At 39.9% G+C, this 15,645-nt stretch overlaps 1 protein-coding gene across 1 annotated transcript; it reads left to right on the forward strand.

The window, feature by feature from the left end:
* Window positions 1-6,533: 6,533 nt before the first annotated feature.
* Window positions 6,534-7,752, forward strand: LOC130095597 (uncharacterized). Its single transcript, XM_056262351.1, has 2 exons — window positions 6,534-6,617; window positions 6,736-7,752. Exon 2 carries the CDS (start codon window positions 6,792-6,794, stop codon window positions 7,734-7,736), a length of 945 nt encoding a protein of 314 aa, XP_056118326.1. The 5' UTR covers window positions 6,534-6,617; window positions 6,736-6,791; the 3' UTR covers window positions 7,737-7,752.
* Window positions 7,753-15,645: the final 7,893 nt, after the last annotated feature.

Raw genomic sequence — 15,645 nt, forward strand, 5'->3', positions numbered from 1 at the left:
TGAAAGGGCCAAAGCCGGCGGCACCGCCACCCCGGTTATAGCGCCACCAACTGGCAGCAGGAAGTCTGTCACTTTCAAAAAGCTTTGAAATCACCTGATTGCTTCAAACTTCACTACTATGATGTAAACACACGGCAGATGTAGACCTGGATGTAGACCTGACCTTTCAGAAGGTTGCTCTCGCATACTTTGTGGTTGACATGTGCCCTCAATGCACACTTTTGCAGAGCCCACACTGATACAAGCTCTACAGCACACTTCTTTTCGACAGTCAAAGCAGGGTTACGTTTTTGCACGTCGTGCACAATAACCCTAAAGGCACCAGGGTGGCGGTGCCACCGGCTTTATATATATATATATATATATATATATATATATATATATATATATATATATATATAAATAAATATAGCTGCGAGCAGCGATGAAGGGCCAAAGCCGGTGGTACCGCCACCCCGGTGCCTTTAGGTAACTAAAGGCACCGGGGTTGCGGTGCCACCGGCTTGGGCCCGTAATCGCTGCTCGCAGCTATATTTATTATTATTATTATTATTATTTTTTTACTACCTTTTGGACACTTTTGGAGGCCTTAACATGCTCAAAAACTCCTGAAACTTTGCACACATGTCAGAACCCGCGGCCATCAGGGCCGGGCTGAAGATGGTACCCGGGCGTGGCAGGGGGGCTCGACAGCGCCCCCTGGAACGGGGTCCGAAAACATGGTCCATAAATCAAACACGCTTGCATGTAATAATATGAAACTCGGTACACATGTAGATCTCCTCGTTTCATATATACTTCACACTCTTACTTTTTACCCCAGCCCAACAGGAAGTGGGCTATTTAGGGTTGTTGGTAAAACACACGCAATGGAATGTGAAATACTCCTCCTAGAGAATTCAAACAAACGGCACGAAACTCGGTCAGCATGAAGTCAAGACATTGAGGATGAAAGTTTGCGAGGGGATTTTTGATATCTCGAATGGTTTGGCCGTGGCGAGGAAACAAAATTATGGCGAGAAACGTGAAACAGGAAGTGCGTTATAACTACTGCATACATTAACTGATCTTGATGAAACTTCAGCAGTGTGATCGCTGTAAGAGGCCGATCACATGGATGTGACTATTGTGAGTCAAAGTTATAGCGCCACCAACTGGCAGCAGGAAGTGTGTCACTTTCTAAATGCTTTTGACAAAAGTGGGGGGGTTAGTTTTATCTACAGTAACAAAACTCGATATGTATATTGTACTCTTCGAGCCGGACAACTTTCTAATTTACCGTAATTAGCTACGACCAACAGGAAGTCAGATATTTTGGTTTGAATGTGGATTTCAGATTCTGAGTTTTTAGCTACTCCTCCTAAGTAGTTTATTTTATTCATGCCAAACTTTTTCAACATGATGAAAATACATTGAAGATGCTAAATTGTGAACAGATATTGAATATCTCAAACGGTTTTGCTATGGTTGAGGGATTCAAGTAATGTCAAAAAAAGAATCAGGGCATGTCTCATATCTTTCTAAAATGTAATTATACACCATTTATTTTTATATAAAATTATACAAATATTAGAACTAAACCCATTTTATTCCTTTTTTTCAATTTAAGAATTATTTTTAAGTTTAAAAACAGCCAGAATGGTTGTTTAGTCAAAAATAATAATAATCCAAATCATATATAGTGCTATACTGCCCTCTTGTGTTCAAAATCAGGTAGGCCTATTGAATTTATATATATTTATATATTAGGGATGTTACTATGGGAATATTTTCCCACCGGTTAATCAACGTGTGATTGTGTAAACCAATTGTGTAAACCTCCCGCTGGGGGGTTTAAAAACACTAACTTGAAAGCGAAAGTATAATATGGACGTCCGCACGGACATTGAAATGGTGGCGCTCGAATGAATTCCTATGGAAGTAGAAATTAACTAAACGTTCGCTCTGTTCTGCTCGCTCGTCGCCATGGACGCGCACCATTATGAATGCCAGTGCAGCCGCATACTTTTTAGTGTCACTAAAATTAGTGCAATTTCGGGGGCCGATTGCTTGAATTGTGAGTTCAATAGTCTATTATTTTTCACGGAAAACACAACAATAAAAGAGTACAATGACAGATTCGCTTAAATAGGCGTTTTTACATAAAATAGCCTATTCCGTCATCATCTTTTCAGTCAGCTCTTCACTCTCGTGATTAATGAAATTTGACTCCTGTTGCTGATATTTGCTGCAACTTTCGTTCAGCTCACAATTTAGTAAGCAAACACATTTCAAATGTGTTTTTATTTTATTTTTGTGTATGTCTGTGTATATGTATGTATATATATAAATATAGCTTATGTTTCAAATATGAGTTAATTAACAATCGTTGGAAAGAATGATACTTTTAAACATAACACTAAACCGTCATTAAGTGTCGCCAGGCGACCGTCTTAATGAGCGAGTCATTGATTCATTCGTTTGAACGACTGAGTCATTCATGAATGAGATAGATGTTTATGGATTGATTGGTCATTGAATCTTTGAGTCAACCGATTCGTTCAAAATGCTGAATCATTCAGTAATGAGAACGCGTTGCTGTGAGATGCGCGATGGTTCTGCTGTGATCTTTGTTTAACTATTTTCGCTGCTGAAACAGAAAAAAAGTCAATATTGCATGTAAAATGTAAGTGATTTGACTTGTGTGTGTGTGTGTGTGATTGTGTGTGTGATTGTGTCTGTTACAGTGATAAGAGTTTAACCCTTGTTAAACTTTAGGCCTTGTCTTTTTGGATATATATCTTTTTATATTAAAAAATAGTCATACAACCCATATATTTTAAATGTATTGTTTGCTTTAAATTACATTAAGATTGTATGTTTGGTAATTGAACCTGAATGAATTTTAAATGAATGTGGTATATTTCAGATCATATATTTGTTTTCCTTAAAATTTGAACTAACACTAACTTTATTCTCATCTGAATGATAGATTATTTATTTCTGTATAAAATAAAAACACATTTGATTTTTCTTTTTTAATCAATGTAGAATGTGTAACTGAAAAAATAAACAGATTAGGGCTCTGTTTGATGACAAGAAATGAAAACCAATGCGATATGATGAATGTCCAAAAGATGGCTCCCACAGACTGTTTTTAAATAGGATTGTTTGATATTTTTTGCTTTTAAACTGTGTGTGTGTGTGTGTGTGTAAGAGATTTTGGTTGGGTGACAGTTGTAGTTTACAGTTTGACAAGAGTTTATAGCTTGACAAAAGCACAATGTTGTGTTTTATTGCAAGTGTACACAAATATAAGTAAACACTTTGCAGTTTGAATAATGTCCTGTATGAACAAAAGGACGGAGTATGTTTTTATGTCTACATTGTTCAATTACGCCACACACACACACACAAACACACACACACACACACACACACACACACACACACACACACACACACACACACACACACACACACACACACACACACACAAACACTATTTTTCTAATCAGATCAGGCAAGTAATATTCTGTCTTGTCTCTTAAAAAAACAATATATATATATTTATGTATATATATATATATATATATATATATATATATATATATATATATATATATATATATATATATATATGTGTGTGTGTGTGTGTGTGTTTGTGTGTGTATATATATAAATATAGCTGCGAGCAGCGATGAAAGGGCGAAAGCCGGCGGCACCGCCACCCCGGTTATAGCGCCACCAACTGGCAGCAGGAAGTCTGTCACTTTCAAAAAGCTTTGAAATCACCTGATTGCTTCAAACTTCACTACTATGATGTAAACACACGGCAGATGTAGACCTGGATGTAGACCTGACCTTTCAGAAGGTTGCTCTCGCATACTTTGTGGTTGATATGTGCCCTCAATGCACACTTTTGCAGAGCCCACACTGATACAAGCTCTACAGCACACTTCTTTTCGACAGTCAAAGCAGGGTTACGTTTTTGCATGTCGTGCACAATAACCCTAAAGGCACCAGGGTGGCGGTGCCACCGGCTTTATATATATATATATATATATATATATATATATATATATATATATAAATAAATAAATATAGCTGCGAGCAGCGATGAAGGGCCAAAGCCGGTGGTACCGCCACCCCGGTGCCTTTAGGTAACTAAAGGCACCGGGGTTGCGGTGCCACCGGCTTGGGCCCGTAATCGCTGCTCGCAGCTATATTTATTATTATTATTCTTTTTCTATCAACCTTTCGGGCACTTTTGGGGCCCTTAACGTGCTCGAAAACTCTTGAAACTTTGCACACGGGTCAGAACCCGCGGCCATCAGGGCCGGGCTGAAGATGGTACCCGGGCGTGGCAGGGGGGCTCGACAGCGCCCCCTGGAACGCGGTCCGAAAACTGGGTCTATAAATCAAACACGCTTTCATGTAATAATTTGAAACTTGGTACACATATAGATCTCATCGGTTCATATATACTTCATGCTCTTACTTTTTACGCCAGCCCAACAGGAAGTCGGCTATTTAGGGTTGTTTGGAAACGCATGCTCAGGAATTTGAAACACTTCTCCTAGGGAATTCCGCCGTTCGTCTCCAAACCCGGTGTGCATGAAGTCAAGACATTGAGGATCCCAAATTGCGAACGGATTTTTGATATCTCGAACGGTGTGGCCGTGGCGAGGAAACGAATTTATGGCAAATAATGGAAACAGGAAGTGTGTTATAACTTCTTCATACATTAACTGATCTTGATGAAACTTCAGCAGTGTGTTCGTTGTAAGAGGCCGATCACATGGATGTGACTATTGTGAGTCAAAGTTATAGCGCCACCAACTGGCAGCAGGAAGTGTGTCACTTTCAAAATGCTTTGAAATCACCCTCTTATTTTTACCCGATTTGCTTCAAACTTCACTACTATAATGTAAACACACGCCAGATGTAGACCTGTGAATGGATTCTTGACATCTTAGATACTGTTGCCATGGCAACGCATCAAATTTTAATATTCTTTTTTTATGCTTTTGAGACTCTTAGCATGCCTGAAATTGCTTGAAATTGCATGAAACTCGACAGACAGATCAGATTTATTAGCCAGTAGACATGTGCAAAGTTTCAGAAACGGGCGTGGTGCAGGGACTCAGTAGCGCCACCTTTTGACAAAAGTGGGGGTGTTAGTTTTATGGTTTTACCTACAATCATAAAACTCGGTACGCATATTGTTCAGATCAAGCCGGACAACTTTCTAATTAACTGTCATTAGCTCAGACCAAGAGGAAGTCAGATATTTTAGTTTGAATGTGGATGTTTCTGAGAATTTTCTCTCCCTCTCCCTCTGACAGAGAGAATGCACCCTGCCATTCGTGTGTGTGTGTCTGTGTCTGTGTGGGGAGGGGGGGAGGGGCTCTTCGTGTGATAGTTTAGTTTAAACACAAAATTATACATAGGGCCATACTGCCCTCTTGTGTCCAAAATTATATTCATATATACATTATACATATATTTGGTATGTGACGGAGGGCCGAGAGCTTTTAAATACGGGACATTTATAATGGCCACGTGCAGAGCGCTCGAGGGAATTCCCATGGAAGTAGGAATAAGCCTTTTTCACACTTCCGGGTTTTGTGTTTCCGGTGCTCACCGACGCCGGGTAAACTTACTTCCGGTGACAACAACAATGGCCGAGTCCAAGAATAAGTGTTCCTGTAGTGTCCCTCAGTGCAGCAATTCTAAGCAAAAACAACCTTATTTATCTTTTCACGGGTATCCTTTGAATGAAGACCAAAAAAAGAAATGGGTTATCGCTATTAGACGGAACGAAGGGTCTACGTTCGTCATTCGGAGAGGCAGCACGTATGTCTGCAGTCAGCATTTTACCGCTGTCGACTACATTCCAGGAAGTTCGCGGCTGAAGGTTGGTGCCATTCCCAGTCGTTTCCCTTGGAACAATTTCTATGTACCCCCTCAAAGGCTGTCAGCTTTTGAGAGATCTGCTGTTCGACTTGGCGTGGATGGTTAGTACCTGGATGGGAGACCTTCTGAGAAAACCAGGTTGCTGCTGGAAGAGGTGTTAGTGAGGCCAGTAGGGGGTGCTCTCCCTGTGGTCTGTGTGGGTCCTAACGCCCCAGTATAGTGATGGGGACACTATACTGTCAAAGAGCACCGTCCTTCGGATGAGACGTTAAACCGAGGCCCTGACTCTCTGTGGTCATTAAAAATCCCAGGATGTCTTTCGAAAGAGTAGGGGTGTAACCCCGGCACCCTGGCCAAATTTGCCCAGTGGCCTCTGTCCATCATGGCCTCCTAATCATCCTCATATACACTAATTGGCTTTATCACTCTGTCTCCTCTCCACCAGTAAGCTGGTGTGTGGTGGGCGTTCTGGCGCAATATGGCTGCCGTCGCATCATCCAAGTGGATGCTGCACATTGGTGGTGGTTGAGGAGATCCCCCCTTCTATGTGAAGCGCTTTGAGTGCCTAGAAAAGTGCTATATAAATGTAATGAATTATTATTATTATTATTATTATTATTATTATGTACGTGTTCAGGAGCAACCGGTGGTCTCAGAGGATGCACCCAATGAATCCAGTCATGTTGAGGAACATGACTACGCGGCACGCCCACCTGCCGGTAAGCACTTATGTTAACTTTTGCTTGTGTGATAACAGTGTAGAATGTGCTGTGACGTGAAATACAAAACAAAAAACAGCATAATTAGTTGCTAACTATATTATTTACATTTTTATAGGGGCATTAGATGAGGCTCTGCAGTACATTGAAGAGCTGGAGGCTAGGCTGCAGAAAATGTCACTAGAGAAACAAGCAATAATGAGCAGATTTTGTGTTTCTGATCACACAATCAAATACTACACAAAGTTTCCCTCACAGGAAGTTTTCCAGGTGTTCTGGGAGTCTGTTTGTCCATCTGCCAGCAATCTTGTGTACTGGACTAAGGCACAGAGGATGGGACAGGAAGCATCCCCAAGCCCTAGCCCTGCACGGAAGATCCAGCTCATAGATGAACTGTTCATGTATTCCTGTCGAGTAGCTGCTGGACTGAGGGAACAAGTAATCGCTGACATTTTTGGGGTAAGCGTGGCCACAGTGAGTAGGGCCATTATCACCTGGGCTAACTACCTGTTCTTTGTGTTGGGTTCAGTACCCATTTGGATGTCCAAGCAACAAATATGCTTCTCCATGCCAAAGAAGTACAGTTTGTTCTGTCCAAACCTGCGAGTCATCCTGGATTGCACAGAAATCCGCTGTGAAAGCCCCACATCTCTGACACTCCACTCAGAGATCTTCTCCAGCTACAAGAGCACTACAACATTTAAAGGTCTGGTTGGAGTAGCTCCATGTGGTGCAATGACTTTCATCTCCCAGCTTTACACAGGTTCAATCTCCGACAAAGAGATCACAAAGAAGTCTGGCATTTTGGACCTGCTTGAACCTGGAGATGAGGTCATGGCAGACAAGGGGTTCACAATCGAGGATATGCTCTCCAGTGTTGGTGCTAGACTGATCATTCCACCTTTCAAACATGCTAAGCAGTTCAGCAAACAGGACTGTGAAAAAACACAGGCCATTGCACGCCTCAGAATTCTGGTGGAAAGGGTAATTCGAAGGGTCAAGGAAAACCACATTTGGGATTCTGTTGTGCCACTCACCTTGTCAGGAAGCATCAATCAGATCTGGCATAATTGCTGTTTTATGGTTAATTACCAGGGGCCGATGTTTCTTGAGGAGTGAATGTACAGTATACAAGTATATGTGACCCGATCTGGCGAAATGAGTCGGAAGTCGCAACGTTCTATTTTAAGATATGGGCCGATTATGTGGAAAAACAATGAAATAATAGATTTTTTTTTTTGTGCTAATTTCAAAGAACAGACATTCAAAAATAATCTCCCAAAGTTTCGTAGTCCAGATAATTGAGTAAAGGTATTTAAATTACTATTAAAGTGTACAAAGTTTTACTAAATTCGCTGGAAATGAACATTGCTTTTCTCAACTCCTCTCGTCACCTCAGGATTTCCCGGGTATCCCCTGAAACGTCACTATCTCTGCTCTTTAAATGGTGTTACACGTTGTATAGAACCAATCAAAAAGCTTAGAAATGTACACAAATGCTGATCATTTGTCAATGGGAAGCCGTTTCGACTGACCGGCACGCGATTGGTCCAGCCACCCTCCTGTCAGACTCGCAGCGAGCGCTCTGTGTAATAAACAAGCTAGCAGATCTCCTCAGAAACAGTAAATATTATTAATTTGAGAAATGTCGCTGTCAAAAGTGAGCAAAGTTGCCAAAGCGTCATCAAGCCCCCTGGCCATTGCACACTGAGTCCGCGTTTTTTTCGTATGCGTTTTTTCGTATTGATTCGGTGGCTCCGAATTGTCAAAACACCATTCAAACTGCTTGCTACGGATGCGAAAAACTTACGATTGTATTTATATAACGGATGAAAGTGTCGTAGTGTGCAAGCGTGATTGACATAACGTGATTGACAAATGTGAATGAGTGTAGCTATTTATCTGCAAGCAGAATCCATTACAATGTGTTTGATTAACCCAATATTTGTCTGTTGGTATCTCCGTTATGAATTTGTTACGCTGTTATTGTCAACTAGCCTACACTAAGATATGATTGCATAGACTAGCATTATTTGATCTCTGTTTCCTTGTCTCTCTGCCTCTCACTTTCTCTTACACACACACACACACACACACACACACACACACACACAGACACACACACCCTCTCCCTCAAGCAAAAATGTAGCACCTCTGTTCAATCTTTCTGATTTTAGTACATTTTTGTAAAAGGTAGGCCTACTGTTAAATTATTTATTAAAATAAAAACTTTTAAAATAATTTGAGCTTCAGCCTGGTTTAATAGCATTTATATATTAATGTCTTTGGTCAAATTAAGCTGTAAAATATAGTTTATCCCTTTAAATGTAATGGATTTTGAAAGATATCAACAAAAAACGGGCAAAAAACTTTAAAAGCGATTTTCTCAGGTTTTCAATTGGAAAAAGAGGGCAGACGACCATAATTCAAATGTGTATATCTTTACAACCATTCAAGGTATGACTTTGACTAGGATATCAATTGAAAGCTTATGGTCTCCTCTTTCCATTAATACCAAAATCTCAATTTTTTAATTTGGGTCACTGTGACTCATTTTGCTGGATCAGGTCACATATATGTATAATATAATAAATATTAGATATTTACAATGACAGTGTGATTGATTTTTACAATAGTAGTGACAGACTTTCAATATTTTACATTAAATATCTTGTTTTTACTTTTTTGTTTACTTTGTACTGTGACATTTGATCAAATGTATATTGTCATTATTTATACTAAGTTTCCTGAAAGTAATTTGACAGATGCATTGAAATAGTTGACAAAATGCATTTAATAAGAATCAATAAAAACAAAATTGTAAACTGAGTTCTGCTGTTCATTGTTATTTCACACAATACAAATACATAAACAATTAGTAAATGTGTATGCATACATATCATATATATTACACAATATCAAATTCAAAATATAATAATGTATTAACTATTAGGCTATGTACATAAATGTGGGTATACTGTATATGTAACGCATGTTATAAACATGAAGGAGCTTTTATGCATGTTTATGATAACTGTCATTAAGTGTCATTCGCTCAATTATGACATTTTTAATGCAAATATGACATTGAGATGTCTTTGTTATGACAACTTGACATAAACCATAACATCATAACCTGTCAGTGTCTTTGTCATGACAACTTGACATTAAATTAAGTTAAACTGTCATGTGGCTGGTTTTGACATTGGCTGTCATGAGGCATTATAACTGTGCCATTAATATTTTTTGTGACCTCAACTACAGTGGTACACATTGAATTTGTCATTAAAAAGTTATAATGGCTTCATGACAGCCAATGTCAAAACCAACCACCTGACAGTTTAATGTAAATTAATGGTTATGATGTATTGATTTGTCAAGTTGTCATAAAGACATCTCAAACAATGTCATATTTGCATTAAAAATGTCATAATTGAGTGAATGACACTTAATGACAGTTGTCACAAACATGCATAAAACCTCCTTCATATTCATATATGAAGGAGTCATGTCAGCCTTACGCACACCCATTCAAGTAAAGTGTTACCGTACATTTATACCACTGAAAGATACACATCCATGTAAACATAATAATAGTACATGTCTAGCTTGTCTTTCATTGATGCTATGAAGGCATCATCTCGCCAGATCCTCTGTATTGTGAAATCTGATTTTGTGTCAGTCACAAAGTCACACCACTGTAGACCAGTCACTGCAAGCTGGCCTTGAACCTGCCAGTAGTACAGTACTTGTGGGTCTCTTTGAGTTTGGCTTGTCCTCTTTGAAGTTTGATAAATGGAACCTGGGCAATGTTATCAGCAGATGTGCTTTTTACTTCCACTAGTCCAAATTCAGACTGATCTCATGAAATGGCGTATGTATGACACGCCAATTCGTATTTCCATTTTTGGCGTGCTATCAACACGCATAATCGCTTTTCAGCGTGTTTATCAACGCCTTTGACTTAACGTTATATTACTGTATTATGTACATATAAATATATGACCTACCCCAACCCCGTCCCTAAACCTACCCGTCACTGGGGTTAATACCATTTATGAGTCTTCTCCTACCATCCTAGGAAAAGAAATATCGCTCCACAGATGTAGAATATAGATTTTGCTTCGTTTCGCTCGGACATTTAACGGCGTACACATACACGCGGAATCACTCGGACGTTTAATGGCGTAGACATACACGCAAAAGATTTCGGCGTGGACATACACGCGGATAGCTCAAAATGCGTATAGATAACACGCCACTTGAATTGAAAGTGGCGTGTATGTTTACGCAAAGTCATGATGTCATAAATTGGAAGGTTTCAGATGGATCATGCACTCGTCCATCTGGACTGGCTCCTAGATGTGGTGCTTCTGGGTTGATAATAAAACCACAAGGTAGGACACTAACACTGGCTATCTCAGAATATTTTCTCAAAATATCTGGCTCAAGTTCAAGGCCACGTTTCATAGCACTTGTCTGCCTCGTGCCCTTGATTCTTGCCGCTAATGACTGACCAGTTGAATCCCCAACTACATGACTAACCTCCCGGAACCTGCTTGCAGTAACCCTTGATTGCCGCATTTGTCTCCAAGCAGTACATTTTGACTGTAGTCTTGTGGCCTCTTCAATCTGACAAGCGGAATAATGGGTAACCTTTATAGACTCCAGATGAAGTGATTGATGGTGTGTGGGCACATATTTAAAATTACAACCAAACTGATAGCCAAGCACAGGTAGTGGGGGGAAATTAACAACAGGAATATCTACAGCTATAGGGGGACATTGGTATGAAAGTGGACTACCACGAGGTACAGGACCAAACTGTGAGGGGACCAACTCTATTTTTGACATGCCCTCTAGTATGTGTGCCAGCAAAGGCCGGGGATGGATCTGACTCAGTTTGGTACCAGAAGCCAATACATCAGAATCTGGAAGGGGACCTAAAGAAATTAATACAAACTATTAGTTTTGAACACATTAAGTTGTAGCTGAGTACACGACGTGTACACATACAGTGTTGTGTATTACCTGTGTAAGCCCTGTATAGAGTAGACTTGATTCCAGTCTTCCCAGCTGACTTTGGCTTCAGGACAACAAGTTCACTCACTGCCTCTGGATGGACTCCCTTAGCATAAAATAAACAGATGCAAAGTTAAAATATTCTCGAAACACTTTATAATAAGGTTTTATACATTTACATTAGTTTATGCATTTAGTCAATATGAAATAATGAGTAATAACAGTTAACAGATTGTATTAATCTTGGGTGATGTTCATTTATACCTTTGTTACTTAATCTGCACTCTTGTGCATTATTAGTCCATATTGCTTTGATGTTAACATGTAGCCTACTTACTTGCTTGAGTTGATACTATAGTGTTCTTACCATTTGCAGAAAAGAAAAAATACATGCCTGTGTTCTTGGACGATGCCATCTCTGTGGCTCACTCGTGCAGGCCAGTGGTGGTGGGACAGACTGTAAATTCAGCTGCACATAGTGGGCCGTCTGATACAGAAGTGCTGTCAGATGGTTGCACAACCCTTTACCAGCTGCACAGCTGCACATGTAGGCAGAAATACAAACAACCTCTTCGGTCTCCAGTGATACCTGTTTGAGAAGACAATAATTTAGCTAATGAATTGTAATTTTATGCTGTGAGCTACATTAAAGGGATAGTTCACTTAAAAATTGTAAATTAATACCGAAAAAGTTTCTGTTGTCCTCATAGTATTTGTTGCCATATTTGTCAATACCCACTAAGGCTTCTGTCTTGATATCATTTACCCTGAGAAAGACATTTCAATTATGCCTTAAATCCCATTGACTTCCATTGTAGGAAAAAAAATACTATGGAAGTCAATGGGACCAGTAAACTGTTTGGTTACTGACATTATTCAAAATATCTTCATTTGTGTTCAGCAGAAGAAAGAAATTCATACAGGCTAAAAACCAACTTGAGGGTGAGTATATGATGACAGAATTTTCATTTTGAAGTGTACTATCCCTTTAAATGCTGTTAATTGAAAGCTGCAAACAGCAGCAAAAGCAAGAAATACAGCTGTAGTCTGCAACCGCAGAAGCAATGAAAGAGACATAACTAAAACCCAACATAGAAAAACTTAAGACAGGTGAAACTAAAATAAAGGGAAACAAATTCTGCAACCGCAGTAACTTGATATCAGAACGATCTGACTAACTCATAACGTTAAGCCAACCGGCATATTAACGTTGCATATAACCTCAAGAGTGTGGGGCTCCTCATTTTTCCTCATAGACCGATAACACCTAGCTCTTACTACCACCTTGCGATCAACAACATTGGAGACTGAACACATACAAATGGTTAGCAATTAGCATTCATAATGTTGCAAGTGCTAGCGCCAGATAGTTGTCAACTTACCTTGATAATTGTGAATAAATTCCTCAACGAAGAATTTATAGCCCTTGCTCAGCCTCGTTTCTTTAACTGTTGAGTGCCGTCCAACAATTCTGTCAACATCCTCAAATCTGAGTCGTGGAAGTGTCGAGAGAGAAGTTGTGAAATAACGCTCCATGTTCAAACACCCTAGTTTCAGCTGTGGCGGAAATCAGTTTACCCGACGTGACGTAGTTTCCGGTTACGCGTGAAAAAGGCTTATTAACTAAAGTTCTGCTCGCTCATCGCCGTGGACGCGCACCGTTATGAATGCCCGTGCAGCCGTTAGTTTCATTTTAAAATTAGCGCCTTTTCTGGGGCCGATTGCTTGAATTGTGAGTTCAATAGCCTATTATTCTTCATGGAAACCACAACAACAAAAGAGTATAAAAGTTTGGTGTGAACGCAGCATAATGAACAAGCTGCGATCTCAAGATTGCAATGCTGGAGTGTGTGTGTGTGTGTGTGTGTGTGTGTGTGCGCGCGAGAGAGAGGCGCGGGCGAACTGTGTGTGTGTGTGTGTGTGTGTGTGTGTGTCTGTGTGGGGAGGGGGGAGGGGCTCTTCGAGTGATAGTTAGTTTAAACACAAAATTATACATAGGGCCATACTGCCCTCTTGTGTCCAAAATGATATTTATACATATATTTGGCAAGCATGTGACTGAGGACCGAGAGCTTTTAAATACGGACGTCCACACGGACATTGATAAGGGTTGCGCTTGCAGAGCGCTTGAGGGAATTCCTTCCTATGGAAGTAGGAATGAACTAAAAAACGTTCGCTCTGTTCTGCTCGCTCATCGCCGTGGACGCGCACCGTTATGAATGCCAGTGCAGCCGCATACTTAGTGTCACTTTAAAATTAGTGCAATATCAGGGGCCGATTGCTTGAATTGTGAGTTCAATAGTCTATTATTTTTCACGGAAAACACAACAACAAAAGAGTACAATGATAGATTCGCTTAAATAGGCGCTTTTACATAAAATATTTCAGTCAGCTCTTCACTCTCGTGATTAATGAAATTTGACTCCTGTTGCTGATATTTGCTGCAACTTTCGTTCAGCTCACAATTTATTAAGCAAACAATTTATAAAGCTTATGTTTCAAATATGAGTTAATTAACAATCGTTGGAAAGAATGATACTTTTAAACATATCACTAAACCGTCATTAGGTGTCGCCAGGCGACAGGGACGGACTGGGACTAAAAAACGGCCCTGGACTTTGACTAGGCCCGGCCCAAAGCAATCGGCGCGCGGAAACTCGACAACAATAACGCCTGCCGTTAAGTCAGTGTCAAAAGACTTTAATTGTGGCTCATGATACTATACCATCCAAATTATAGCTAACATCATATTATACAATCTATTCCATGCTGTCTTAAAATGAATTTATTACTTAATAATCTTAATTAAGATTATTAAGATTATACTGCAATAATAATGCCACTACTGCACAAATAGTAGCTACTGCACAAATAATAATACCACATCTAAATGAAAATACACCATTACAAATGTAACTTCTGTTTTCAAAATCTTCAAAGTTTGTAAGGATTAACTGTAACGTTACCAACATTTTTGAAAGTAAAAGCACAACATATTTCTTAATATTAGCTACTGCATGTGGCATTTTACAGCTAAAATGTTGAAGTTTAGCTGTTTTAACTACTGTAATCATTAAAAATGTAGCAAGCTGAATATCACTTCCTAACATCATCCCTAGCAAGTAACTTGCAAAGTAATTTCTGATTAATTCGGTTCGGGAGTAGTAGAGATAAAAGCCCGCCCGCACTGACAATTGATTGGTTGGGTCCTTACATGCGCTTCGTGAGGCACACGCGCACACTAGCACACACACGCAAGGTCTCTAGCTCGCTCCCTCTCTCTGCCGTGCGCGCGCTACGCATGCGCGCTCTTGCTCGCTCTAGATTCCGGGAGATTTTAACTAATTTGCAGACATCAGGGAGCCGCTATCAATATGCGGGAGACTCTCGGAACTTCCGGGAGACTTGGGATGTCTGTGACTGCGGGTGGTGGGCCGGCCCGCCGGCCGTCCTGGAGTACCGGCCGTTCTGTGATTCTCCAGATCACACAGATGGCCAGTCCGCCCCTGCCAGGCGACCGTCTTAATGAGCGAGTCATTGATTCATTCGTTCAAACGATTCGTTCGAACGGCTGAGTCATTCATGAATGAGACAGATTATGGATTGGTCGTTGAATCTTTGAGTCAACCGATTCGTTCAAAATGCTGAATCATTCAGTAATGAGAACGCGTTGCTGTGAGATGCTCGATGGTTCTGCTGTGATCTTCGTTGAACTATTTTCGCTGCTGAAACAGAAAAAAAGTCAATATTTCATCTAAAATGTAATTGATTTGACGTGTGTGTGTGTGTGTGTGTGTGTGTGTGAGTGTGTGTGATTGTGTCTGTTACAGTGATTGTTTAACCCTTGTTAAAGTTTAGGCTTTGTATTTTTGGATATATATATCTTTTTATATATAAAAAAATTGCATACAACCCATATATTTTAAATGTATTGTTTGCTTTAAATTACATTGAGATTTGTATGTTTGGTAATTGAACCTGAATGAATTTTAAATGAATGTGCGAT

Source organism: Rhinichthys klamathensis, unplaced genomic scaffold, assembly GCF_029890125.1.
Source record: "Rhinichthys klamathensis goyatoka isolate OS25496 unplaced genomic scaffold, OSU_Roscu_1.1 h1tg000191l_1, whole genome shotgun sequence".
Lineage (NCBI taxonomy): Eukaryota > Metazoa > Chordata > Actinopteri > Cypriniformes > Leuciscidae > Rhinichthys > Rhinichthys klamathensis.

Bases quoted from the DNA above. Each gene is read 5' to 3' on its own strand.
- LOC130095597 (XM_056262351.1), top strand. From the start codon at position 6,792: ATGTCACTAGAGAAACAAGCAATAATGAGCAGATTTTGTGTTTCTGAT.